The following is a 14,159-nucleotide window of genomic DNA, read 5'->3' as shown; positions in this document are numbered from 1 at the left end:
AGACACGGGGGGCGGAATGAGGAGAGAGGGAGACACGGTGGGGGGGAGGAGGAGAGAGGGAGACGGGGGGGGGGCGGAATGAGGAGAGGGAGACGGGGGGGAATGAGCAGAGAGGGAGACGGGGGGGGAAATGAGGAGAGAGGGAGACACGGGGGGGGGGGAATGAGGAGAGGGGGAGACATGGGGGGGGGGGGGAATGAGGAGAGAGGGCGACACGGGGGGTGGGGGGATGGGAGAGGGAGACGGGGGGGGGAATGAGGAGAGAGGGAGACACGGTGGGGGGGATGAGGAGAGAGGGAGACGGGGGGGGGGGAATGAGGAGAGGGAGACGGGGGGGGAATGAGCAGAGAGGGAGACGGGGGGGGGGGGGAATGAGGAGAGAGGGAGACACGGGGGGGGTGGAATGAGGAGAGAGGGAGACACGGGGGGGGAATGAGGAGAGAGAGAGACACGGGGGGGGGAATGAGGAGAGAGGGAGACACGGGGGGGGGGAATGACGAGAGAGGGAGACACGGGGGGGGGGAATGAGGAGAGAGGGAGACACGGGGGGGGGGGGGAATGAGGAGAGAGGGAGACACGGGGGGGGGAATGAGGAGAGAGGGAGACACGGGAGGGGGAATGAGGAGAGGGAGACACGGGGGGGGGGGAATGAGGAGAGAGGGAGACACGGGGGGGGGGGGGAATGAGGAGAGAGGGAGACACGGGGGGGGGGGAATGAGGAGAGAGGGAGACACGGGGGGGGGGGAATGAGGAGAGAGGGAGACACGGGGGGGAATGAGGAGAGAGGGAGACACGGGGTGGGGGGGAATGAGGAGAGAGGGAGACACGGGGGGGGGGGGGAATGAGGAGAGAGGGAGACACGGGGGGGGGGTGTGGAATGAGGAGAGAGGGAGACACGGGGGGGGAATGAGGAGAGAGGGAGACACGGGGGGGGAATGAGGAGAGAGGGAGACACGGGGGGGGGAATGAGGAGAGAGGGAGACACGGGGGGGGGGAATGAGGAGAGAGGGAGACACGGGAGGGGGAATGAGGAGAGAGGGAGACATGGAGGGGGGGAATGAGAGAGGGAGATGGGGGGGGAATGAGGAGAGAGGGAGACACGGGGGGGGGGTAATGAGGAGAGAGGGAGACACGAGGGGGGGAAATGAGGAGAGAGGGAGACGGGGGGGGGGAATGAGGAGAGGGAGACACGGGGGGGTGGGGGGAATGAGGAGAGAGGGAGACACGGGGGGGGAATGAGGAGAGAGGGAGACGGGGGGGGGGGGAATGAGGAGAGAGGGAGACACGGGGGGGGGGGTAGTGAGGAGAGAGGGAGACACGGGGGGGGGAATGAGGAGAGAGGGAGACATGGGGGGTGGGGGGTGGAATGAGGAGAGAGGGAGACACGGGGGGGGGGGGAATGAGGAGAGGGAGACGGGGTGGGGGAATGAGGAGAGGGAGACACGGGGGGGGGGGGGAAATGAGAGAGGGAGACGGGGGGGGGAAATGAGAGAGGGAGACGGGGGGGGTGAATGAGAGAGGGAGACGGGGGGGGGAATGAGGAGAGAGGGAGACACGGGGGGTGGGGGGGAATGAGGAGAGAGGGAGACACGGGGGGGGGGGGGAATGAGGATTGAGGGAGACACGGGGGGGGGAAATGAGGAGAGAGGGAGACACGGGGGGGGAATGAGGAGAGAGGGAGACGGGTGGGGGATGAGGAGAGAGGGAGACGGGGGGGGTGAGGAGAGAGGGAGACGGGAGGGGGGGGTGAGGAGAGGGAGACGGGAGGGGGGGTGAGGAGAGAGGGAGACGGGGGGGGTGAGGAGAGAGGGAGACGGGGGGTGGGTGAGGAGAGAGGGAGACGGGAGGGGGGGTGCGGAGCGAGGGAGATGGGAGGGGGGGTGAGGAGAGAGGGAGACAAGGCGGGGTGGGGGGAATGACGAGAGAGGGAGACACGGGGGGGGGGAATGAGGAGAGAGGGAGACACGGGGGGGGGGGAATGAGGAGAGAGGGAGACACGGGGGGGGGGGAATGAGGAGAGAGGGAGACACGGGGGGGGGGGAATGAGGAGAGAGGGAGACACGGGGGGGGGGGGGAATGAGGAGAGAGGGAGACACGGGGGGGGGGAATGAGAGAGGGAGACGGGGGGGTGAATGAGAGAGGGAGACGGGGGGGGGGAATGAGGAGAGAGGGAGACACGGGGGGTGGGGGGGAATGAGGAGAGAGGGAGACACGGGGGGTGGGGGGAATGAGGATTGAGGGAGACACGGGGGGGGAAATGAGGAGAGAGGGAGACACGGGGGGGGGGAATGAGGAGAGAGGGAGACGGGTGGGGGATGAGGAGAGAGGGAGACGGGGGGGGGTGAGGAGAGAGGGAGACACGGGGGGGGGGGAATGAGGAGAGAGGGAGACACGGGGGGGGGGCAATGAGGAGAGAGGGAGACACGGGGGGGGGTGGAATGAGGAGAGGGAGACACGGGGGGGGTGGAATGGGGAGAGGGAGACACGGGGGGGGGGAATGAGGAGAGAGGGAGACACGGGGGGGGGGGGAATGAGGAGAGAGGGAGACACGGGGGGGGGGGAATGAGGAGAGAGGGAGACACGGGGGGGAATGAGGAGAGAGGGAGACATGGGGTGGGGGGAATGAGGAGAGAGGGAGACACGGGGGGGGTGGGGAATGAGGAGAGAGGGAGACACGGGGGGGGGTGGAATGAGGAGAGAGGGAGACACGGGGGGGGAATGAGGAGAGAGGGAGACACGGGGGGGGAATGAGGAGAGAGGGAGACACGGGGGGGGAATGAGGAGAGAGGGAGACACGGGGGGGGGAATGAGGAGAGAGGGAGACACGGGGGGGGGGAATGAGGAGAGAGGGAGACACGGGGGGGGGGGGGAATGAGGAGAGAGGGAGACACGGGGGGGGGGGTGGAATGAGGAGAGAGGGAGACACGGGGGGGGGAATGAGGAGAGAGGGAGACACGGGGGGGGGGAAATGAGGAGAGAGGGAGACACGGGGGGGGGGGGAATGAGGAGAGAGGGAGACACGGGAGGGGAATGAGGAGAGGGAGACATGGAGGGGGGGAATGAGAGAGGGAGATGGGGGGGAATGAGGAGAGAGGGAGACACGGGGGCGGGGTAATGAGGAGAGAGGGAGACACGAGGGGGGGAAATGAGGAGAGAGGGAGACGGGGGGGGGAATGAGGAGAGGGAGACACGGGGGGGTGGGGGGAATGAGTAGAGAGGGAGACACGGGGGGGGAATGAGGAGAGAGGGAGACGGGGGGGGGGGAAATGAGGAGAGAGGGAGACACGGGGGGGGGGAATGAGGAGAGGGAGACACGGGGGGGGGGAATGAGGAGAGAGGGAGACACGGGGGGGAATGAGGAGAGAGGGAGACACGGGGGGGGGGAATGAGAGGGAGACACGGGGGGGTGGGGGGAATGAGGAGAGAGGGAGACACGGGTGGGGGGGTGGTAATGAGGAGAGAGGGAGACAAGGGGGGGGGGGGAATGAGGAGAGAGGGAGACAAGGGGGGGGGAATGAGGAGAGAGGGAGACACGGGGGGGGGGAATGAGGAGAGAGGGAGACGGGAGGGGGGGGTGAGGAGAGAGGGAGACGGGGGGGTGGGGTGAGGAGAGAGGGAGACGGGGGGGGAGGTGAGGAGAGAGGGAGACGGGGGGGGGGTGAGGAGAGAGGGAGACGGGAGGGGGGGTGAGGAGAGAGGGAGACGGGAGGGGGATGAGGAGAGAGGGAGACGGGGGGGGGTGAGGAGAGAGGGAGACGGGAGGGGGTTGAGGAGAGAGGGAGACGGGTGGGGGATGAGGAGAGAGGGAGACGGGGGGGGTGAGGAGAGAGGGAGACGGGAGGGGGGGTGAGGAGAGGGGGAGACGGGGGGGGGTGAGGAGAGAGGGAGACGGGAGGGGGTTGAGGAGAGGGAGACGGGTGGGGGATGAGGAGAGAGGGAGACGGGGGGGGGTGAGGAGAGAGGGAGACGGGAGGGGGGGTGAGGAGAGGGGGAGACGGGGGGGGGTGAGGAGAGAGGGAGACGGGAGGGGGATGAGGAGAGGGAGACGGGAGGGGGGGTGCGGAGCGAGGGAGACGGGAGGGGGGGTGCGGAGCGAGGGAGACGGGAGGGGGGGTGAGGAGAGAGGGAGACGGGTGGGGGATGAGGAGAGAGGGAGACGGGGGGGGTGAGGAGAGAGGGAGACGGGAGGGGGGGTGAGGAGAGGGGGAGACGGGGGGGGGGTTGAGGAGAGAGGGGGACGGGAGGGGGGGTGAGGAGAGAGGGAGAAGTGGGGGGGTGAGGAGAGAGGGAGACGGGAGGGGGGTTGCGGAGCGAGGGAGGCGGGAGGGGGGGTGAGGAGAGAGGGAGAAGGGGGGGGGTTTGAGGAGAGAGGGAGACGGGAGGGGGATGAGGAGAGAGGGAGACGGGAGGGGGGGTGAGGAGAGAGGGAGACGGGAGGGGGTGAGGAGAGAGGGAGACGGGAGGGGGGGTGAGGAGAGGGGGAGACGGGAGGGGGGGTGAGGAGAGAGGGAGACGGGAGGGGGGGTGAGGAGAGAGGGAGACGGGAGGGGGCGTGAGGAGAGAGGGAGACGGGGGGGGGGTGAGGAGAGAGGGAGACGGGAGGGGGGGTGAGGAGAGAGGGAGACGGAGGAGGGGTGAGGAGAGAGGGAGACGGGAGGGGGGGTGAGGAGAGAGGGAGACGGGAGGGGGGGTGAGGAGAGAGGGAGACGGGAGGGGGGGTGAGGAGAGAGGGAGACGGGGGGGTGAGGAGAGAGGGAGACGGGGGGGGGGTGAAGAGAGAGGGAGACGGGAGGGGGGGTGAGGAGAGAGGGAGACGGGGGGGTGGTGAGGAGAGAGGGAGACGGGGGGATGGTGAGGAGAGAGGGAGACGGGAGGGGGGGTGAGGAGAGAGGGAGACGGGGGGGGTGTGAGGAGAGGGAGACGGGGGGGGCGGTGAGGAGAGAGGGAGACGGGGGGGGCGGTGAGGAGAGAGGGAGACGGGGGGGGGTGAGGAGAGAGGGAGACGGGAGGGGGGGTGAGGATCGAGGGAGACGGCGGGGGTGAGGAGAGAGGGAGACGGGAGGGGGCGTGAGGAGAGAGGAGAGAGGGAGACGGAGGTGGGGTGAGGAGAGAGGGAGACGGGAGGGGGGGTGAGGAGAGAGGGAGACGGGGGGGTGGTGAGGAGAGAGGGAGACGGGAGGGGGGGTGAGGAGAGAGGGAGACGGGAGGGGGGGTGAGGAGAGAGGGAGACGGGAGGGGGGGTGAGGAGAGAGGGAGACGGGAGGGGGGGTGAGGAGAGAGGGAGACGGGGGGGGGAGGTGAGGAGAGAGGGAGACGGGAGGGGGGGTGAGGAGAGAGGGAGACGGGAGGGGGGTGAGGAGAGAGGGAGACGGGAGGGGGATGAGGAGAGAGGGAGACGGGGGGGGGGGGTGAGGAGAGGGAGACGGCGGGGGTGAGGAGAGAGGGAGACGGGAGGGGGGGTGAGGAGAGAGGGAGACGGGTGGGGGATGAGGAGAGAGGGAGACGGGGGGGGGGGTGAGGAGAGAGGGAGACGGGTGGGGGATGAGGAGAGAGGGAGACGGGGGGGGGGTGAGGAGAGAGGGAGACGGGAGGGGGGGGTGAGGAGAGGGGGAGACGGGGGGGGTGAGGAGAGAGGGAGACGGGAGGGGGTGGTGAGGAGAGAGGGAGACGGGGGGAGGGTGAGGAGAGAGGGAGACGGGGGGGAGGTGAGGAGAGAGGGAGACGGGAGGGGGGGTGCGGAGCGAGGGAGACGGGAGGGGGGGTGAGGAGAGAGGGAGACGGGAGGGGGGGTGCGGAGCGAGGGAGACGGGAGGGGGGGTGAGGAGAGAGGGAGACGGGAGGGGGGGTGAGGAGAGGGAGACGGGTGGGGGATGAGGAGAGAGGGAGACGGGGGGGGTGAGGAGAGAGGGAGACGGGAGGGGGGGGTGAGGAGAGGGGGAGACGGGGGGGTGAGGAGAGAGGGAGACGGGAGGGGGATGAGGAGAGGGAGACGGGAGGGGGGTTGAGGAGAGAGGGAGACGGGGGGAGGGTGAGGAGAGAGGGAGACGGGGGGTGGGTGAGGAGAGAGGGAGACGGGAGGGGGGGTGCGGAGCGAGGGAGACGGGAGGGGGGGTGAGGAGAGAGGGAGAAGGGGGGGGTGAGGAGAGAGGGAGACGGGAGGGGGGGTGAGGAGAGAGGGAGACGGGAGGGGGAGTGAGGAGAGAGGGAGACGGGAGGGGGGGTGAGGAGAGAGGGAGACGGGAGGGGGGGGAGTGGGGTGAGGAGAGAGGGAGACGGAGGGGGGGTGAGGAGAGAGGGAGACGGGAGGGGGATGAGGAGAGAGGGAGACGGGAGGGGGATGAGGAGAGAGGGAGACGGGAGGGGGGGTGAGGAGAGAGGGAGACGGGAGGGGGGTGAGGAGAGAGGGAGACGGGAGGGGGGGTGAGGAGAGAGGGGGACGGGAGGGGAGATGTGGCAGGGGGGCTTGGGGGAGGGGAGGGGAACTGGGGGGGAGGGGAGAGTAAGACTGGGAATGGAGGGGAGTGCAAGACGGGGGGGGGAGGAGAGGGGGAGGGAGACTGGTGGGATGGAGGGGAGATGGGGGAGGGGAGAGGGACTGGGGGAGAGTGAGGCTGGGCGGGGGGGATGTGAGACGGGGGGATGGAGGGGGCTGTGGGGGAGGGGAGTCAGAGACTGGGATGGAGGGGAGGGGGAGATGGGATGAGGATGCTGAGTGGGAGCGATGGGGGAACAGGGACTATAATAGAGCGAAACTGGGGACACTGAACCGAAGTGAGAGACTGATTGGGGACATGGGCTGGGGAAGAAGAGTTTTACAGCCAATTAAGTACTTTTGAAGTGGTCACCATGCATGTTGAGCTAGTGATGGTGGAGGACAATACAGTGAGGTAAAGATGATTGACAGGGCCTCAGAAGAAAGAGAAAGAACTTGGATTTAAATTGTGCCTTTCATTACATCAGAAGGTCCCAAAGCACTTTAGAGCCAATGAAGTACTTTGGTGGAGTAATCGCTTATAATGGAGGGAAACACAGCAAAGTCTCACAAACAACAATGAGATTTATGTTGATTGAGGGATAAATGTTGGCCAGGACACCGGGACTACTCCCCTACTCTTCTTTGAATAGTGACATAGGAACTTTTACATCCACCTGAGAGGGCAGACGGCTCCTCGGTTTAACATCACATGAAAGAAGGCACTTCTGACAGTTCAGCACTCCCTCAGTACTGCAGTGAAATGTCAGCCTGGTGCTTGTATCCACAATCTTCTGATTCCACTTTGAGGAGTCAGTTGAGCACTGGCATTGGCTGCTGATCTGCAAGTGGCCTAATGGGCAGACCCCTTGACCCGCTTTTTTGCTGGAGTGTATCTAGGTGTCTTCTGTCAGAGTAAACTGCCTGTCCCCTGTTCTCTTCCCCCTGCCCCCCGTAACAATCCTGAGCTTGAGTGAATGTGGACTGTTTTGTTTTTCAGGGATGCCATGTCCCTACAGAAGATTCTCTCGGAGAGGATCGCTGAAGCCCGGGAGCTGCTGGAGAGGGCCGAGGCGCTGTCCCGCTCCCGTGCTGGCGGGGTGCAGGGTGGGCCCAAGCTCTGCGGCAAGCTGAAAGCTGAGCTGAAGTTCTTGCGGAAAGTAGAAGCGGGCAAGGTTTCGGTCAAGGAGTCGCACCTGCAGAGCACAAACCTCACCCACCTGAAGGCGGTCATCGAGTCAGCAGAGAGCCTGGAGGATGTGATCAGCCTGCTGCATGTTTTCAACTATCTGGAGCACTCTGGCGAAAAGCAGTCCCTGGTGGTGGATGTCGTCGCAAATGGCGGCCTCACCTGGGTCAAAGCCATCGGTCGGAAAGCCGAAGCACTGCACAGTATCTGGGTGGGGAGAGGCCAGTATGGAGACAAAAGTATCGTCGAGCAAGCAGAAGATTATTTGGAAGCAAGCAAGCAGCAGCTGGTGCAGTACAGTAATCCACATATTGTGTTTGCATTTTATAATGGCATTTCTAGCCCCATGGCAGAGAGACTGAAAGAAATGGGGCTCTCAGTACGGGGAGACATAGTAGCTGTGAATTCAATGATTGATTTCATGGAGGAGGCTGATGATAATTCAACTGGCTCTGACGAAGACTTGGAGGAGCCTCTGCAGGTGACGAAAGTAGACCGGTCTACAATCGTTGCCAGTGTTGCCTTTCCCACTGAAGTTAAAGTGGATTTTTGCAACCGTGTCAATTTAGACATAACCACCCTGATCACCTTTGTTTCAGCAGTAAGTCACGGAGGCTGCTGCTTCATCTTTAAGGAGAAAGTGCTGACAGAGCAAGCTTCCCAGGAAAGGGAGGAGAGCGTCTTGCCTAAGCTGCAGGCCTTCATGAAGGACAAAGAGCTGTTTGCGTGTGAGTCAGCAGTGAAAGATTTTCAAGCCATTCTAGAGACATTGGGCGGCCCCGGAGAAAAGGCCCGGGCACAGAAGCTGCTGCAGGGCATCACGGTCGTACCTGACCAGCCTTCCGAACGGGCCTCCAAATTGGAAGCCAGTGCAAAAATTAACAGTCGTTCTATTACTATCTTTGGCACCGGAGATGCTTTGAAGGCAATCACAATGACGGCAAACAGCGGGTTTGTTCGAGCCGCAGATAACCAAGGCGTGAAATTCAGTGTATTTATCCATCAGCCTAGAGCTTTGACAGAGAGCAAGGAACCAACAGCGACTCCTTTACCTGGGACTACCTTTCATGAGATTGTCTGCGATGGTGGTTTAGTAAGATAAAGCGATCTCTTGTAATTGAATATATACATTGTCATGTCTTAAAGGCTGTGGGGCTCATTTTATCTGTGGGCACTAATACAAAACTGGCTTTTGAATTTCCGCCTCTTACACACCCTGTCCAGATTTTCCTTTCCATTGATGTCAAATCGTGCGGGGTGTATAACAGGCGGCCAGTTCAATATCACCAGTTTTACACCATCACCTACAGATAAAATTACCCCTGTCTCTAAAGTGCGAACCAAGTACCAACCAACAATAAATGAGTATTCAGACTGGCAGCTAACAGCCATTTTGGGCAGTCCTTGACGTTCTATGTGTGCTTTACTGTATTTGCCTCCATTGCAGCTCTTGATCTGTCAGTCAAATAAATGAGGATCCAAATTAAATGATCATCCTGTAGACTTGAGAGTACAACTCTACTGCGCTGAGGCCTACGTGTATGTCTGAAAAATAGTTAATACAGGATACAAAAGGCGCCTTTTGAAAATAATTTACTGTGAGCTATTCTCAAAAGCCATCTTTGGTGATGTTTCACCAGAGTATAAAACATTTTGAATGATTTTGTAATTGCTAAAATTGTGTTGGCAGGAAATAGCTCCTTTCATGAATTGCTTTCCATTACTGAAAAGCCAGCACCTGTTGAGCCTGATGAGGGGGCACTGAGCTCAACGGAATACGAGCTATGGCCTGGGAAACTGGTCAGGAAGGAAAGTCCTGGCTTGGGGATCCAATAACAGATGCAACGAATGGCTTTGTTTCCTAATACTGAGCATGGGCACTGCCCTTCTTGTTTGGTTCTAGCTGGTGCCTTTACGTTCTGCTGGGAATGAAAAGCAGTGTGGAAGAGGAAAAACTAAAACACAAACTATTGAAGTATAATGAACATTTTTGTTTTGTATTTGGGAATTAAGAGCGCAGGGTAGTAAAGATCCCAAGGAGGAATTAATGGGATTTGGAGGATTCAAACGAACTAATGAAAATGGCAATGGAACCTGGGTGTGGGAGGTGGTGTGTGGGTCAGGTGTACATCACCAGCAACATTGTAGGTACAAGAAAAATACAGTTAATAAGGGGGAAAATATAAAAAAGAACTGAATTCTTGCAGTCTTTGTTCGTGGGTTGTTTCTGGAGCAAGGTGGTACTGTTGGTAGAGTTAGGAACAGGAATTTATTCAGTGTGGATTTAGCTCCATCATGATGGCATATTCCTGTTTCCAGTATGCACAATAAAAGTTTATCATGTATATTGCAAAACCAGTGCTGGTAGACAGCTACAATCTCTGCAATGGCCCCATAACCTCTACAATATCCATAGATCAGTGCCACAAATCGTTTGGGAGTTGAGCTTTTCTACCATCTCTGAAGATTCTGAATACAGAAGCGGGGAGTCCCATTTGCCCCCCTTCCCCGTCCTCTGCCACAAATTTCCAGAGCCACTCTAGTTTGTCCCCAGCTTTTCTACGGACCCTCGGATGAAAACCAATAGGTCTTGGTGATTTGTCTACCTTAAGTCTTAAGTCATTTCTTTAGTATCATCTCTGAATACTAACCTCCACCAGTCCTCTGCACTCACCTCTACAATTCCCATATCCATCACCTCTGAAAACTGAGATAAAGCACTTATCTCTGATATTCCCTCACTGCAAGCTTGTCGCCTTCATCTTTTAGTGGTCTTGACTGTCCTGTTATTACTGTGCCTATCAGTCTTTTCTTGGCCCTTTTTTCTTTTCGCATCCTCATTTTTTGTAACTTCCATATTCTTGATATTTATCCTGCTTCTCTTATTACCGCAATTTTTCCATGGAACCCCAGCCTTTGATACTTTTTTCTTTTGAAATGTACCTGATCTATACATTTTTCATCTGTTTAATTTTTTCCATTTCTAAGGTTCTATTTGCCAATATTTCCTTCCGTTTAATCTTGGTATGGCCCTTTTTTATTCGCTTTTTTTCCCAGTCACTTGCCTTTATCATTAAATTTTTCCTTTTTTATTCTTAATACTGAACCTAATTATACTTTGGCCACTGTTTCAAAATGTTCTTGCATTCCAACATTCCACCTTTTATGTTGCATACTTCCTTTGCTTCAGTACACGGGACCAGGTGAAGCAATACTTGTTGAAATAGCAATATATCAACTAAGAAAGCAGTCCTAAACACCCTGTGAAAGAAAAACAAGTCTACCTTTTCACCACAGCATTTCCTATTCCAGTCTATTTGGGATAATTAAAATCTAGGGAATTCCATATAGCGTGTTTATACTTGACATGTAGGTGACTGCTTCCAGCAGCTGGCATCCTAAGTCTTGGACTTGTATCATTTAGGATACAGAACTTCTAGGCATGAGCTTCCTCAGCCCATATGTGTGATGCGGAACCAAGCTGAATTTCTAGCATTAAGAGGAAGTTGTGCAGGCTGCATTCCATTTTGCACTGACCTGTTGTGGAGCCCCATGGAGGAAGAGTTAGTCTGGTGGGCATGTCTCTTAAAGTTATGTCATGAGTTCCTGGTATGCAGCAATAGGCTTGAACATCTAGAACGGTGGGGTGACTGCCAATGCAAGCTGTCCACACTGAAAGTGGCTGTCCATCTTAAAGCTGATAGACAGCAAAGGATTGATCTCTCTATGGCCAAGTGCCACATTCGGTAATGCATTTATCCACTGTCCTCAAGGGAATGCAAAACAATCTTATCTATTGGAATGCTGAGCTCTTTCAACCTGTACCATGGGTTTCAGTTTAGTGACTTAAGCCTGTGCCAGGTTTGGCCATTGTCCTTGATGTCAAAAAGGGCCAGCAACCAGTACCAGAGATGGGAAATAACAACAGAAAATGCTGGAAAAACTCAGCAAGTCAGGCAACATCCGTGGAGAGAAATTTGAGTTGACGTTTCGGGTTTGACCCTTCTTCAAAACTGGAGAGAAAAGGAACTAGATCGAAGGCAGGGCTGCGATCGGACAAAAGAATAAAAGAACCAAAAGAAGTAAAAGAGATTAGAAGCTAGACGAGATGGTAATAGGCTGTGATTAGGTGTAAAGTGTACTGGCAGGGCAAAAGATAGCTGCCAGGTGTGAGAGAGAAACAAAAGGAAAGGGGGGGGGGGGGAGGAAAGGAGTGGAAAAATATAAGTGAAAATGAAATAGGGGCCGAGGTTATGATCTGAAATTGTTGAACTCGATATTGAGACCGGAAGGCTGCAGAGTGCCTAATCGGAAGATGAGGTGCTGTTCCTCGAGTTTACGTTGAGCTTCCGTGGAACAGTACAAGAGGCCAAGGACGGTGAGGTCCGAGTGGGAATGGAGCGGTGAATTGAAATGACAGGCGACCGGAAGCTCGGGGTCACCTCATCTTCCGATTAGGCACTCTGCAGCCTTCCGGTCTCAATATCGAGTTCAACAATTTCAGATCATAACCTCGGCCCCTATTTCATTTTCACTTATATTTTTCCACTCCTTTCCTCCCCCCCCCCCCCCCCCCTTTCCTTTTGTTTCTCTCTCACACCTGGCAGCTATCTTTTGCCCTGCCAGTACACTTTACACCTAATCACAGCCTATTACCATCTCGTCTAGCTTCTAATCTCTCTTACTTCTTTTGGTTCTTTTATTCTTTTGTCCGATCGCAGCCCTGCCTTCGATCTAGTTCCTTTTCTCTCCAGTTTTGAAGAAGGGTCAAACCCGAAACGTCAACTCAAATTTCTCTCCACGGATGTTGCCTGACTTGCTGAGTTTTTCCAGCATTTTCTGTTGTTATTTCGGATTTCCAACATCTGCAGTATTTTGCTATCGTACCAGAGATGGGACCTAGTTTGATTCCAGTTAGCATTAAGTATCAGCAATCATCAATCGAGGGGTACAGATGCCATGGTTGTGGCGGAGCTCAGTACCCACATTATTAAAGGTTAACTGGGGTGCTGAGCTCTGGTAGGGTCAGGCAAATGCACAGTAGGCCTTGCCAGCAAGTTCCATACTATCTTAACCCATCAGTTAATGAGAGCTAGCTCCAGCTTTGGACGCTTCTGGTTCAACTATTCTCCCAACCTGAAATCCAATTTGAAAATGTCTTAATTGTGACTGGCATCAAGCAGATATACTTGAAGGATCTATGCACCTGGAATTCCCCAATTTTGCAAAAGAAAACATGAATGCAGACTTTTTCATAAAAAGGTCTAGAACATGAGGCCTTGTTAATTGCAAATCAGTGTCTACAAGCAATCAAAGGGCTGCCTATAATTAGTGTAGTTCATGTTTATAAAGTCCCCACAAACTTAGTTTTTGTAACTTCTCTGATAGACATCCATCTGCAACACACATTTGAAAAGTTGCTCCTCCAGACAAATATCTAACTCCTGCAGGTCTTTGAGAGGGTGCAGAGGATATTTACTAGAATTATAAAAAGGTTTGAGGGACTTCAGTTACATGGAGAGACTAGAAAAGCTGGGATTGTTCTTAGAGCAGAGAAGGTTAAGCGGAGATTTGATAGATGTGTTCAAAGTTATCTGGAGTTTTGATAGAGTAGCTAGGGAGAGACTGTTTCCACTGGCAGGAGGGTCGGTAACCAGAGGACACAGATTTAAGATTGGCAAAAGAATCAGGAGATGAGAATTGTTTTTATGCAGCAAGTTGTTATGGTCTGGAATGAACTACCTGAAAGGGTGGTGAAGGCAGATTCAGTAATAACTTTCTAAAGGGAACTGGAAATAAATATATATGAAAAGGAAGTATTTGTAGGGCTATGAGGAAATAGGGTAGTGAGGCTAATTGGATAGCTCTGTCAAAGAGTCGATGCAGGCACGATGGGCAGAATGGCCTTCTGCTGTATGACTGATAATTCAAATGGTTGGATACATTTTGGAACAGGGGAAAAAGGTCATTTGGCCCAACAAACACACTTCGTTCAGGTCTGTTTATTCTTATTCAATCATAGACTTTCCTCCCATACCACCTATGAATTATCTACTTTAGGGAAAGTTAAATTCCTTCTTTTAAAAAGTGAAACTGAGCATTGCTATTAATATCCCTACATGACTACATCCCTCATTTCTTTTTCCTGACTGAGATCGAACCCTTTCCATTTTAAAGGCATCAATTGACCCTGAATCAATTAACTCTGGGAGTCTATTCCACGTGAAGGAAAAAATAACCGTTCTCAAAGCTTGCAAATTATGCACTTGTGCCCTCAACTCTTGTGCTTATTGTCCAAGCTTGCTTACTTCAACCTCTTCTGTGCTCTTTGTTATTTTGTAGTCCTATATCGTGTCTTCCCTCTGTTTTGTCTTCAGAAAAAATAAATTTAATTGCTTAAACTTTTCTTCATAATTTAGTCCTCTCAGCCCTGGATATCTTAATATAGGATATAAAAAATACCATACTCCAGAACTGGCGTCACCATTTGATCTGTAT

The 14,159-nt window shown here is 55.8% G+C and overlaps 1 protein-coding gene across 1 annotated transcript; it reads left to right on the top strand.

The window, feature by feature from the left end:
• Positions 1–7,452: 7,452 nt before the first annotated feature.
• Positions 7,453–9,149, top strand: c7h7orf25 (chromosome 7 C7orf25 homolog). Its single transcript, XM_085993359.1, has one exon. The coding sequence runs from the start codon at positions 7,480–7,482 to the stop codon at positions 8,761–8,763; it is 1,284 nt and encodes a 427-aa protein (XP_085849485.1). The 5' UTR covers positions 7,453–7,479; the 3' UTR covers positions 8,764–9,149.
• The last annotated feature ends 5,010 nt before the right edge of the window (positions 9,150–14,159 follow it).

The sequence above is a fragment of the Somniosus microcephalus genome, chromosome 7 (assembly GCF_052327205.1).
Source record: "Somniosus microcephalus isolate GS21.2 chromosome 7, FLI_Smic_1.0, whole genome shotgun sequence".
Classification (NCBI taxonomy): domain Eukaryota; kingdom Metazoa; phylum Chordata; class Chondrichthyes; order Squaliformes; family Somniosidae; genus Somniosus; species Somniosus microcephalus.
This window is presented reverse-complemented; position numbering and strand designations above follow the sequence as displayed.